This window comes from Corapipo altera, unplaced genomic scaffold (assembly GCF_003945725.1).
Source record: "Corapipo altera isolate COAL_440 unplaced genomic scaffold, ASM394572v1 67, whole genome shotgun sequence".
In the NCBI taxonomy this organism is placed as follows: domain Eukaryota; kingdom Metazoa; phylum Chordata; class Aves; order Passeriformes; family Pipridae; genus Corapipo; species Corapipo altera.
Genome location: NW_020884906.1, coordinates 2,615,865 through 2,628,074, shown reverse-complemented (window position 1 = coordinate 2,628,074; position 12,210 = coordinate 2,615,865). Strand labels below are relative to the sequence as shown.

The 12,210-nt window shown below is 43.0% G+C and overlaps 1 protein-coding gene across 10 annotated transcripts in view; it reads left to right on the top strand.

Moving 5' to 3' along the window:
* The first annotated feature begins 79 nt into the window (after positions 1–79).
* EP400 (E1A binding protein p400) overlaps positions 80–12,210 on the top strand; it is a 48,036-nt gene continuing 35,905 nt past the window's right edge. For 7 of the 10 annotated variants that reach the window (XM_027651937.1, XM_027651932.1, XM_027651939.1 and 4 more), the window contains exons 1-8: positions 80–195; positions 1,804–3,150; positions 5,306–5,416; positions 9,001–9,091; positions 9,513–9,620; positions 10,320–10,699; positions 10,915–11,220; positions 11,869–12,054. In XM_027651937.1, the coding sequence (XP_027507738.1) occupies positions 1,834–3,150; positions 5,306–5,416; positions 9,001–9,091; positions 9,513–9,620; positions 10,320–10,699; positions 10,915–11,220; positions 11,869–12,054 (2,499 nt within the window). In that variant the 5' untranslated portion in view covers positions 80–195; positions 1,804–1,833. The remainder of the gene's footprint in view (positions 196–1,803; positions 3,151–5,305; positions 5,417–9,000; positions 9,092–9,512; positions 9,621–10,319; positions 10,700–10,914; positions 11,221–11,868; positions 12,055–12,210) is intronic. The other 3 variants (XM_027651935.1, XM_027651934.1, XM_027651936.1) reach the window with 3 other exon arrangements.

The window sequence follows — 12,210 nt, the reverse complement described above, 5'->3', positions numbered from 1 at the left end:
CCGAGCCTCGGGGGGCGGCCGCGAGGGGGGGCGCGGGCAGGGCCGGGAGCGGCGGCGGCGGCGGGGCCGGTGCTCGCCCCGGGGCCCGGGCGGCCCCGCTCCGCGCACACAAAAGGCGATTCTCTGCTCCGAGACCTCCCCTTATCGGCCTGTAATTAATTAGGTGTTTTCGCTGGAGCCGTGAGTGTTGGCGAGGTGCGAGTGATTAGAATAATGGGAGCTTGTTGCTGGCGGTAGGTTGGTATCGTTTGAATCTTAATTATTTGGTGTCGGCGCTGCGAAAGAGCCACAACACCGCCAAGAATTGCGCTGTTGTTAAATCTTGTGGAAAAGGGGCCTGTAAGGAGTGGATTTTTTTTTTTTTCCCCTTCCCGCTCTACGGGCGGAGCTCGCTCGGATTTGAGCTCCGGGGAGCGGGAGAGGCGAGAGCCGCCGGGATGAGCCCCGGGGCAGGAGAGCAGGACCCACCGGGATGAGCCCCGGGGCAGGAGAGCAGGACCCGCCGGGATGAGCCCCTGGCACGGGAGGTCCTGGACTCTCGGCCCCTCCTGTCCCTGCTGCCACCCCTGTGACAGCGCTGCCCTGCTGCACCTTCCCGGGCAGCCGGCACTTTCCCGCGGCAAGGAAGGGAGTGTCTCCATCCCCAGGGCTTGAGCAGATTGTGCAGACAGCCCAGGACGGGGGAGCGGAGAGGTGTGTGATGTGTTCCGTGCCTGGGCAGCGGGGAAGCAGGACGGGCAGCTCCCGCTGCATCCCGCACTTCCCAGGAGCGCTTCCCAGTAGTTCCGCGGTGCTGCTGCCTGTTGCCGCTTGCCAGCAACTCAGAGTTAGGAACGCAGAGGCAGCGCGCTTGTTTATGTGTGTGTTTGTGCTGAAATACCGAAAACGAAACTGTTGCTTTCAAAATGCGAGAGAGACTTTGATTTAAAAAAATAATAAAAAAAAAATTACCAAGTTTGATTTTTCTGCTAGTCACTGCTGCGCGACTCCCAGCCTGAATCTACCTGTCTGTGCTTGTCAGTGGGATTTTTGTTTGTCTGTGATTGAAATAGAAAGCCAGAACGTTTTTTTTGTTTGTTTTTGGGTGCCTTGACTGAATAAACAGCATTTTAAAAGAAATACAGGTTTGATTAATTTTAATCTCTTAAGTGTTCTGAGGGAAAGAGAAGGCAGAGTTAAGCATCAAGCACAGTACTTTTTCAAGCATCTGGATGATTTGGTAGGCAGTTTATTCATGATGGATTTTTTAAGTTGAATAGTCTGTCCATTTTTATATTTTTAGTTACCGTTGAAGCAATGAACTATATGTTGTAAACAATTATGTTTGCAAGAACTTTGTATTAAGAGTTAAAAGCACTGAAACATTTGGAATAATAAGCAAAAAAAAAAAAAAGAGTAGATGTATTTATATTGGAGACTTGATGCTTGAAGTTCCACAGACAGGGAAAAAGTTTTGTTGGTTTGGTTTTTTTATTTATTTATTTGAAGTCATTCTAACTAGCTAAGGGGAACATATCATTCTTTAGTTATAATATTCCGTAGTTATGATGTATGCTGTAGTTATAATATATTCTATATCTTAGCTATTCAATAGCACTTTGTTAACTAGAGAAATGTATGAGGGATTTAAGTGAGCTTTAGTTGTGCTGAGGGCTTTGGATAATTTGAAACATTTTAAGTAGCTGCCAAACCAGGATAAGAGAGTTCTTGCTATAAAGTAGTCTTTCTAATGGTAACTAAGTAGTTTCAGCTACAGAAGTGATTTTACCTTCCCTGAATTTCTGTTTTTGTGTATTTCTTTAGAGTATACTGTAAACCCCTAGGTCAGTGAGAATGCACCATGGTAATGGTCCTCAGAATGCCCAGCGCCAGCTCCAGAGGTCCAGGTCCTTCACAGGCAGTGAGGGAGAAGAACAACAGGCAAATCTGCCCCAGTCCCCCGCAGCTTCTTTTGCGCCCTCTGCAAGTCCATCTGCCCCCCAGTCCCCCAGCTACCAAATCCAGCAGTTCATCATGAGCCGGAGCCCGGTGGCCGGGCAGAATGTGAACATCACTCTGCAGAACGTGGGCCCCGTGGCCTCGGGAAACCAGCAGATAACCCTGACCCCGCTGCCTCTGCCCAACCCCACGTCCCCGAGCTTCCAGTTCAGCCCCCAGCAGAGGCGGTTCGAGCATGGATCCCCATCCTACATCCAGGTTACTTCCCCGCTGCCCCAGCAGGTGCAGTCCCAGAGCCCCACCCAGCCCAACCCTGTGCCGGTGCAGACGCTGCCCAGCGTCCGGGCCGGCACTCCGGGCCCGGGCCTGGGGATGTGCAGCCAGAGCCCTACGAGGGGATTTGTGGACGCCAGCGTGCTCGTGAGACAAATCAGCTTGAGCCCTTCCAACGGGGGACACTTTGTGTACCAGGAAGGACCGGGAATTGCACAGATTGCTCAAGGAGCTGCTGCTCAAGTACAGCTTCCCTCCTCCGGGGCGCCGGTGAGGGAGCGCCGGCTGTCGCAGCCCCACTCGCAGTCTGGGGGCACCATCCACCATCTGGGCCCTCAGAGCCCCGTGGCCAGCGGGGCCAACATGCAGTCCTTGACTAGCCCGGGCCACATTACGACGACCAGCTTGCCACCCCAGATCAGCAATATTATCCAAGGGCAGCTTATGCAACAGCAGCAGCAAGTGCTTCAAGGGCAGCAGCTGGGTAGACCCATTGGATTTGACAGGACTTCTGGTGGATTGATAGCGGGAGTTGGAGGACCTGGTGCGTTTGGGATGACATCACCTCCTCCTCCCACAAGTCCTTCACGGGCCACTGTGCCACAGGGGCTGTCGAGTCTTCCTCTTACTCCAACAGCTAATACAGCAGTGAAAAAACAACCCAAAAAGTTGGAGGAGATTCCTCCTGCCAACCAAGAGACTGCTCAAATGAGGAAACTGTGTTTGGATCATCACCATAAGCAGATGGAAATTCTTAAGGAAACTTTTAAGGAATGTTTGATTGAACTGTTTTTCCTGCAACATCTTCAAGGGAATATGATGGACTTTTTAGCTTTCAAGAAGAAACATTGTGTTCCACTCCAAGCATACCTGAGGCAAAATGACTTGGATCTAGAGGAGGAGGAAGAAGAAGAACAATCTGAGGTCATCAATGATGAGGTAAGAAATCTGTCAGTTAACGTTTTTGGAATAAAATCGTAGATGAAGTTGTAACATCTTGATTGTGAAGTATTAAAGAATGTGACAGGACCTGAAAAATCATTTTTACTTGATGAAGTATGGCAGTTTTTCATTTATTAGGTGGCCTGAGAGAATGCAGTTCTGCTTGGTAGTGTGTATTGATGGGTCAATTTGAGTGTGCTGTTAGATACATGTATTTGAAAGAAAAGAGTAGAGAGGTGAAAGGAGCTTTCATTGTCCTGGTTAGTAGCATGCTAATAAAGATGGTATTAGTGTGAAAGCTGATTTAAACTGTCAGAGAGGACGTGACTAGGAATTATTTAAATTTCACTTACTAGGCTTACACAAACCAAAAAGAACAAGCAGAAAGGGTTACAAGAGGTTAACCTGTATTTGACTGGTGTGACTATGGTTAGATAGATATTACTGAAGCTCAGTGTTTCTGTGGCAACAAAAAAATCTGAATTAATCTAATTAATGGGAGGGAACATGTGAATCATAATGTTTAAGGATCCATGGTCGAGCATCAGGTTACTGAGGCTGCCCTGGAGCTCTGTGCACGTCTGAACCATTGAACAACCAGCACTTACAGACTGGTCATTAACAAGTGCTTAAATTACGAACTCAGTTGAGTCCCTTGTTTATAAATGTCAAAGGATTTGAAACAAGCTTGCCACAGAAAGGTGCTCTGCAGCTTTTCTTGCACGTTTGTACCTCTTTGTGCAGCTGCTGACCCCCAGCACCCTATGGGTGGTGCAGAGCCTGCCCATGAGCCTACATGGCAAGTGGTTGCAGCAGGGTAGATAGAAGTGATGCCCCTGCATCACTTGGCACTCAGAAATACCTTTTAAAATTTGTGAAAGTTTCTGTGGGTATAGAGCTGCCAGTTTGTAGAAGAAGCAAACCTGTTATATAAAGAAACTTGCATTGCTTTGAATACCTGTTAGTAATGAGTGCCTCAAGTGAAAGTTGATGACTCTTAGGTGTGAATCATTAGCAGTCATATCTTCAGTTGGAATTCGTGGGAAATTTTAACAGTTTAGCAGCTGAAGTTTAATTTGTTCATTGCTTTGTTGTCTAAACTTCCTGATTAGGAAAAATATATTTCTGCTTGTGGTAGTTATTGATAATTTTGAAGGAATAATTTCTCCCTATATATAGTAACACAAAAGGTAACCTGTTACTGTGATTTATTGGCAGTGAATATTCAGTATTTTTTTTTCACCTGGTTTATGTTTTGTCAAATTGTTTAGGTGTTCTTGTTGGGTTGCGTGTTTGTCAGCTGAAATACCAGGTATTTTTAACTCCCATCTGCACATTTTGAGGGCTCCTTAGTGGGTGTGAATTGTCCAGGTTCATTGAAGCCAGTGGTGCTGCTACACTTCAGATCAGCTGAGGCTCTGCCCCTCGGTGTTTGGAGTTTGCTGTACTTCACTGCCTTCTCGTGGTAGATCCTCTTTTGTTTGTGGAAGCCACTTGTCCCTGTAACTGCTGGAGAATTCTGCAAAACGCAACAGCAAAAGTCTTTGAGTGTTTTCAAGTGATGAATCCTTCTGCAGTATTACGACATCTTTTGAGTATGTTCTTTCTTTGTATTTTTTTTTTTTTTTTGTTGTTGTCTTCTGTTTAATTTCCCCCTCCCCTCTCTTTATCACTTTCTGCTAAAGCAACGTGCTTCATCCCTTGCCTGGAAAGGTTGATCTCTTTGGGAACTGGAGGGGAGAGCGAATGGTGGCTGTGCTCATTGCTTAAATAAATGTTGAAGCTCTCTTACGTTCAAACTGTCTGTCATGCTAATTTGTTGTCCGTTAGCAGCAGCAATCATTAAATTTAAAACACACTTTTATGTTAACTGCATCTAAGAAAAGGTTTCCAGTGATGAGAGGTCACTACAAACAGTCAAGGCTGTGCTCTGTTCTGCTATTAAAAGTAAGACAGAACTCTAAAAACGGGCTGTGCTCAAACCAAGCTGCACTGATGGTGGTTTAGTTATTATCCCCTCTTCACTGAGGTGCCATCAGTACCAAAGGAGTGTGTTGAACAGTTAAAAAAAAAAAAAAAAAAAAAGAAGAAAAACTTTTAAAAAGAAAATGATTCTCCCTTCTTTTTTTTTTTCCCAAAATATTTCTCTCAGGTAAAGGTTGTGACAGGAAAGGATGGGCAGACTGGTACTCCTGTCGCTATAGCAACCCAGCTTCCTCCAAATGTTTCTGCTGCTTTTTCATCCCAGCAGCAACCATTTCAGGTACTTTTCAATGGTTCTAAAATGTAGTTTCATCCCAGATTTTTTTTCTTCATTCAGATTTGATATTTCTTAGATGAATTAGAATTTTCCCAAAAGCCCATCCCTTATCATCTAAACAAAACAAAAAAAACCTTTACAGTCTTCAAATGCATCAGTATAACTGAAGCCTTGAGGAAGTTAAAGCTTTTGTCTCCAGGTTGCTGGCTTATTTCATTAACTTTCAGCTTGAATGTTTTCACTTTGGTTTGTTTGTCTTTTGTTTCCCTAATGCATTTGGTTCATTTGTGCATTCTGCGTAGTGATAATATGGATTCTTTGTCTGTGGCATTGTAATTGTGGATTTCTTCTAAATTTCTTTTCTTTTTTTTTCCCCTTACGTATTAAAGGTTTTGAGTGTGGCTACAGAAGGTTTTGGATTTGCCTTCCCTGAAATGTTTTAAACAACAATACTAACCCTCTGACACAATTTGTTTTAACTAATTAACTGCTTTCCATTAGCTCTGCCCTAAACGTTGCGAAGAAGAAACGGAAGGTCTTTTTTTACTATATAAGTTCTTTTTAATGATTTTTTTTCTTATTAGGAAATGCTGAAGAGGGTGAAGAAATAAGTGTGATAATCAGTGCAAATTTTTATGGATCAGTGATGATGCAACTTTTAAGTTCAGGCTAGTATGGGTGTGTGCAGCTGCCTTCAACTCTGTGTTACCCAGACACCATTGTTTGCATTCCCTGAGAAGTAATATACCCTAATTCAGCTATCCAGTCTGTACTGCCTTTATCTAGGCTTTGGAAAATGGAGGGTTCAGTGAAATATGAAATGGGTTATGTTCCTGTGTGTAACCAAAGGCATGTTCCCTGTGCTGGTGTACAAAGGAGTCGTGTAGTGAAGGGACTTGCACTGAGAGTTCTTCCTTATGGCCAATATTGACACATCTTCCAAGTCTCCTTAGGTAGTCAGGCTTCATCTAAGTTTAAAACATGTAATATTATATCAGGTTATTTATTGTAGTGATTAGGGTTATCATCATGCTGTAGCTGCAACAGTGGTGAACTGGTCCTGGGAGTATTGGACCATTTCACACCAGTTTCAGAGGAACTGGTTCATGCTAAAAACCTACAAAACTGTCTGCGTGATAATGACCTTTCAGCACAAACTGCCAACAGAAAGTAGCATCTCTTTCCATCAGTCTTTCTCTTTGCAACTGTTTATAGAGAAGTAATGTGTCCCAATCAGCATCACCATTCAAATCTGAGTGCATAAGTGCAGCCCTCAGAATGATTATTGTGGCTGTGCTGCATAATCATGACCTCTGGAGAGCTACAGTATTTTAATTAAAGTTGGGACAGTTTTAGTCTAATACTAGTGGTATGGTATGTGACTGCAATTTATAAAGGCATAACATCTCTGCTCTTTGAAGTGTCTGCCCTAAATTACATGGTGATAATGCAGACAGCTGGGAGACATATTCTTAAGAAAATGCCAGTCAAACATCCTAAAGTAGAGACACAGCCTGAAACTGGGAGTATGTGATCATCCAGAGTGAGAGTGCAGGTGAGATAAATGGCATTTGAAGGGGAGTTTAGAGAATGTACTTTCTTAAACTAATGTCCCAGAAAGCATTTGATGCAAATGGGACATAAGCTGAATTTGTTAGTTAATTCAGTAGCATTATACAAAATAAGTTCTTGTGACTTATTTTGAAAGTTCTGTAAATGTCCAAGTGTAGAATGCTCTGGCAGACACTGGCTGTTGGACTTGAAATATGCTGCATGTCAACCTTGTGAGAAGACAAATATTTGAAAACTTAATCCAATTGAGTGTGAGATGGCAGTGAACCGTGACCACTGGGGACGAGTATGAGTCAGAGATTCTTAAAACCAAAATTTACATTTTAAGGCTGTAGCTGTATCTCTGGAGTGGCCACAAATGCCCTCACAGCAGCAAAGGGATTAAATGTTATTAATTCATAGCTATTGATTGTGTCTGAGTGCCATGAGATATATTCAGCTCAAGAAGGAGCGTTTGAATCACAGTCATTTTAGGTGACGTTGTCTATGGTTGTTAATACCATTTGATGAAGCACTGAAGATGTAGGATGTGACTGCTGTAGTTTATTTTAATATAGACTGGTGTCTGCTTCTGAAAGTTTATTTTACACTGGTAAAAATTTCTATTAAAAATTAGAGAAGAAGAGTACCTGTAAATAAACTAGAAGATTCTTACAGGAAATTACTGTCTTTGCTATGTTGTCATAAAAAATTTTCACAACATTTGTAAACCCTTTCTGTACCTTGGCATGGCAAAGGCTCTCACCATCAGAAAATTACACTTTGAGATCTAGAGTGCTAAATTAGCTCATTTCGTAGGACCTAGAGACTGCCATATATAAAGTATGTGCTTTCTGATGGAATCTCTTAAGGTATTTTTTGGGGTAGCCCTTACTTTTCTCATTTTAAGTTTCATAGTAGAATATTGGGTATAGCATGGCAAAATATTGAGAAGAATTTAAAAGTATGACTTGGAAACTCATTGAAGGAATTGGGCTTGCACAAACACTGATGGACATTGATAAGTACTTGCCAGTATGCTGAGGATTCAAAGAGCACAAAATTGTCATATACCCGAACTTGTTTGCTTCAGTGATCCTGCATGTAAGCTGCCACCTGTGTTTGCCACTGAAAGGATTCTCTAGGATATATTTGTGCCATCATTACCAGTATTAAGTGTAATGATTGAAAAATGAAGTTTGAATGCACTGTGTAATCTTACTGAAGCTAAATTCAAAAATTGCTGGATCAGATCCAGGTTATTCCTTTTGCATCTCAATATCAGTGGTGCTCTTCCAGGCTTATCAGTTCATAGTCTGTGTGCTGTTTATGCTCAGACAAAATGAGCAGTAATTTCTGGTGAGCTCTGATGTCACCTTACCCTTATGGCAATATTGTTCCTCCTCATTGACTTTATTCATGGTACTCATTTTGCCAGCTGTGCAAACAGGTACAAGTCTAGCATCTGGAAAACTGGAATTGGAACTTGTGTAACTTGGCTGAGGTTCTTTTATTCCATCTTCTGAGTTTCAGCAATTTTTCCTGAAATATTTCAAGGATAACTCTCACAGAGCTCTATCCTGAGTGTGAGAGTGGTAGAGACTCAATAAACTTAAATTGTGTTCAGGATGAGAGTTAATTTGTGTGCTACTGATGTTTCACACAGAGGTAATACACTAATGAAAATTTCTATTTATTAAAAAAAAACTAATAAAAAATATTGGGCAAGTTTGGGGTTTTTTTGCACATGCCATTTTCCTGGGTTAGGTATCACTTTTAACAAAATGTGTGTATTATATATAACCAACTTCATCAGTTTAGTTCCCATTTTAAAATCTAACCTCAACGAAGAGTATCCGTGCATTGTGGACATCTAAAACTTGATAGCAGATATTGAATGAGTCGTGTTTCCTTTCCTACAGCTGTTCTGAAGGATTTGTTCTGTGCTGACCTCTTTAGATCCCTTTGTAAATTATACCCTGGTGTCAGACCATCTACAGATTGAACTTGTGTGGTTTGTTTTCTCTTCCCCGTAGCAAACGCATACAGGGACTGCAGGAGCGGGGACTGTGAGCACCATAGAGATTGAAGCTTTTAAGAGACAGCAGCAGGCCCTTGCACCAGCAGGTAGGTTCCACAGGCATGGTTTCACTTTGGTTCTTTCCTTTTTCCAAACAGTGAATGGAGCCCACTGTTCTGTAACTCTTGAAATCCAGTTTTGCCTCACCTCGGGAATTGCCAGATCCTTAGGACTGTCTACTGTGAATGATGCTGCCTGAAGAGTGCACTCCACTCACAGTACATAGCCCTGGATTTGGCAGGCATGGAGACTCTGTTAGGTTGATTGTTCTGGCTGAGAAGATTGGAGATGGCCAACTTGAAGTCAAAGGGACTTGACTGCCCTTGGAGCATGTTCTTCATAAATGCTACACATGTATTAGTAGTCGTAGCTTTCTGAGCTGGTGTCGGAATCATGTGTAGTAGTTTGCTTTGTAAAACTGAACCCATTCCATTGTACCATGCCATAAATGGAATTTGAATATCACAGATTCGTCTAAGAGACCACGAATTGAAGTGGGCCGTCATGGGATGGTTTTTCAGCACCCGGGTGTGGCTTCAGGAGTTCCTCTTCAACAGCTAATGCCAACGGCACAAGGTACTGTGTCACCACATGCCAATTGCACATTAATTTAACAAGGAGATGTTAGTGATGGGACTAGAAACTTGGGCTTCCGGCCTTCCAAGATCCTAGTCCCACCACACACTTCTCCATGTAAATTAATACTTGGTATGCAATGCCTGGTTTGTTCAAGGAGCTGAGTGACGGGCTCCAAAGGTGCATGTGGGCATGGAAATACGTCACAGGTGCTGATGCAAAATGGCTAATCTGAGAATTCTGGAACTGAGCCAAATGGAAAAGGAAACCACCTAATTTGAACACCATGAAAAATTTTTATTCATTAGTCATGCCAAGCTTTAGAATACGTGTTAGAGTGAATGCATTAAGAACTAAGTAGTATTTAGACTTGATGCTGTTCTTTTAGGTTAAATTCCTTTAGTTCATCAGTTGTGGTTTGTTTTTTTTGAGTACACAAAATTTAGAAGACTATAATGACATGCTCTTTTATAGTTGCTGTGCTCCAAATTTTAGTTACAGTCCTGTGCATGAAGTACTTCGTTGTTTATTGTAATGGTGATTTATTTTGTGATTGTGATGTGGTATTTTCAAGTGATGGTGTCTTGTGGCAAAGTAAGTAACAAAACGCTCTTATTTGCAGTTGATTTCCTCTTTATATCAGTAGAGAGAATTGGACATTTTGATCTCATCTGTGCTGTGTTTCCTCTTGCCTTGTAGGTGGAATGCCTCCCACTCCTCAGACTGTGCAGCTGACGGGGCAGAAGCAGAGCCAGCAGCAGTACGACCCCTCCAAGGGCCCTCCGGTGCAGAACGCGGCCAACCTGCACACCCCACCCCCCCAGCTGCCAGGGAGGCTGCAGCCCACCAACGTGCCCATGACATCCCTGCCAGCCACCCTGCAGCTCTCACAGCAGCAGCCACAGATCGTGGAGTCTCCGGCTCAGCCTCAGATTCAGGTGAAGATCCAGCCTCAAAGTGTGCCCCTGACGGCCGCTCCGCTTCCAGCACCACTCCAGCAGCAGGTGCCACCAGCAATCCATGTGCAAGGACAGACACCAAGTCAAGTGTCACAGCCACAAGCTACAGCACAGCAACAGGTATGGGAATTTATTGAGGTGAAAAGACGTTTGTTTCAATGTCCCATAAAATCTAAGGGTGTTATCTTCATTTTTTAATTCTACTGGACGCTTAAATCCTTTCCTTATAGAACTGCAGGTGTACATTTTTTATTCAGTTAGAGTCTTCATTATGCTCTGCTGTAATGTAGACCAAGTGTCAAATCCTAAACTCATCCAGTGTGTTTCTTGGGCAGACTGTGACTCTGACACGACCATCTGCAGATGCTGCTCAGACTTCTCAGCGTCTCACGGCAAACACGGCCCCACCTACCTCATCCACGGCGCCAGCAACGGTCTCAGGCACAACACCCCCTTCTCCATACCCAGTGCAAACAAACAGGACCTCTCCAGCCACGAACAAGTCCCTGTCTCCTATTGCATCCAAACCCCCAGGCTTGGCAGTGGCAGCAGCAGCCCCTAAAACACAAAGTCCAGCTCAGAATGCAGCAGCGGCACCGCAGGAGACCTCTCAAGACAAGCTTGCTGAGCAAGTAAAGCTGGTAAGATATTCTTAATTTTTCCCCAAAACTCATGGACAGTTAACACACAGTGAGAATTAACATGAGTGATGTGTTTTGAGTTAGGAAAATGGCTGGTTTTTGTGGCAGAAGATGGTTGGTTTTTTTTTTCAGAGCACTGAGTTTCATTTTTATGGGCATTCAGAGAAGTTGAAGACAACCTCCTGGTCTTCATACTGTTGTTGTGTTCTTTCTGCTGGTTCTGTCTACTCATTGGAGGTGACTGTGACCTTACTTATTTTTATAATTAACTGGAGGTGTTGTTTTACTTATTCAACAGGAACCTTGTTTCTTTTTTCACAAAATGAAACAGTATTAATAATGAAGATATATTTATCTTCTGTGGGTAAATACATATGCAGGTCCAGTTTATTTTAAAAAAAAGATTTTTTGATTGCAGTTTGCATATGTCTTATAATTTTTTTTGTGCTGTCCACTAGACCTTTTTTATCCTGTTACTTAACAAAATGCCTCTTGTAATACAGGTCCAAGTACTATGACTCTCTTTATATGTAAGCTGAATTTAGTCCATTAACTTAATGAAGTGGGAGCAATTACTATTTTTCTATGGTTCTGCTACTTAAGGTGCATTCTGCAGCTTCATTGTAACTACCTGTACTTCTTTTCAAGGAAAATCAAATCCATCAAAGAATAGCAGAACTGAGAAAGGAAGGTTTGTGGTCCCCGAGGCGACTGCCTAAACTCCAGGAGGCTCCAAGACCAAAATCTCACTGGGATTATTTGCTGGAAGAAATGCAGTGGATGGCAACTGATTTTGCCCAAGAGAGGAAGTGGAAGATGGCAACTGCTAAGAAGGTACTTGAAAAACATTCTTTAACTGAGAACAATCAATGTTGGTACCATTCAGCTTGGTGGCAGAGCTATTTAAGTATCTTTTCCTACAGATGGAAGTGATGGGAAGATGAGGCACCAGTTTTTAACTCAAATGGGAAGCCTTGTTGTCACCTTTGG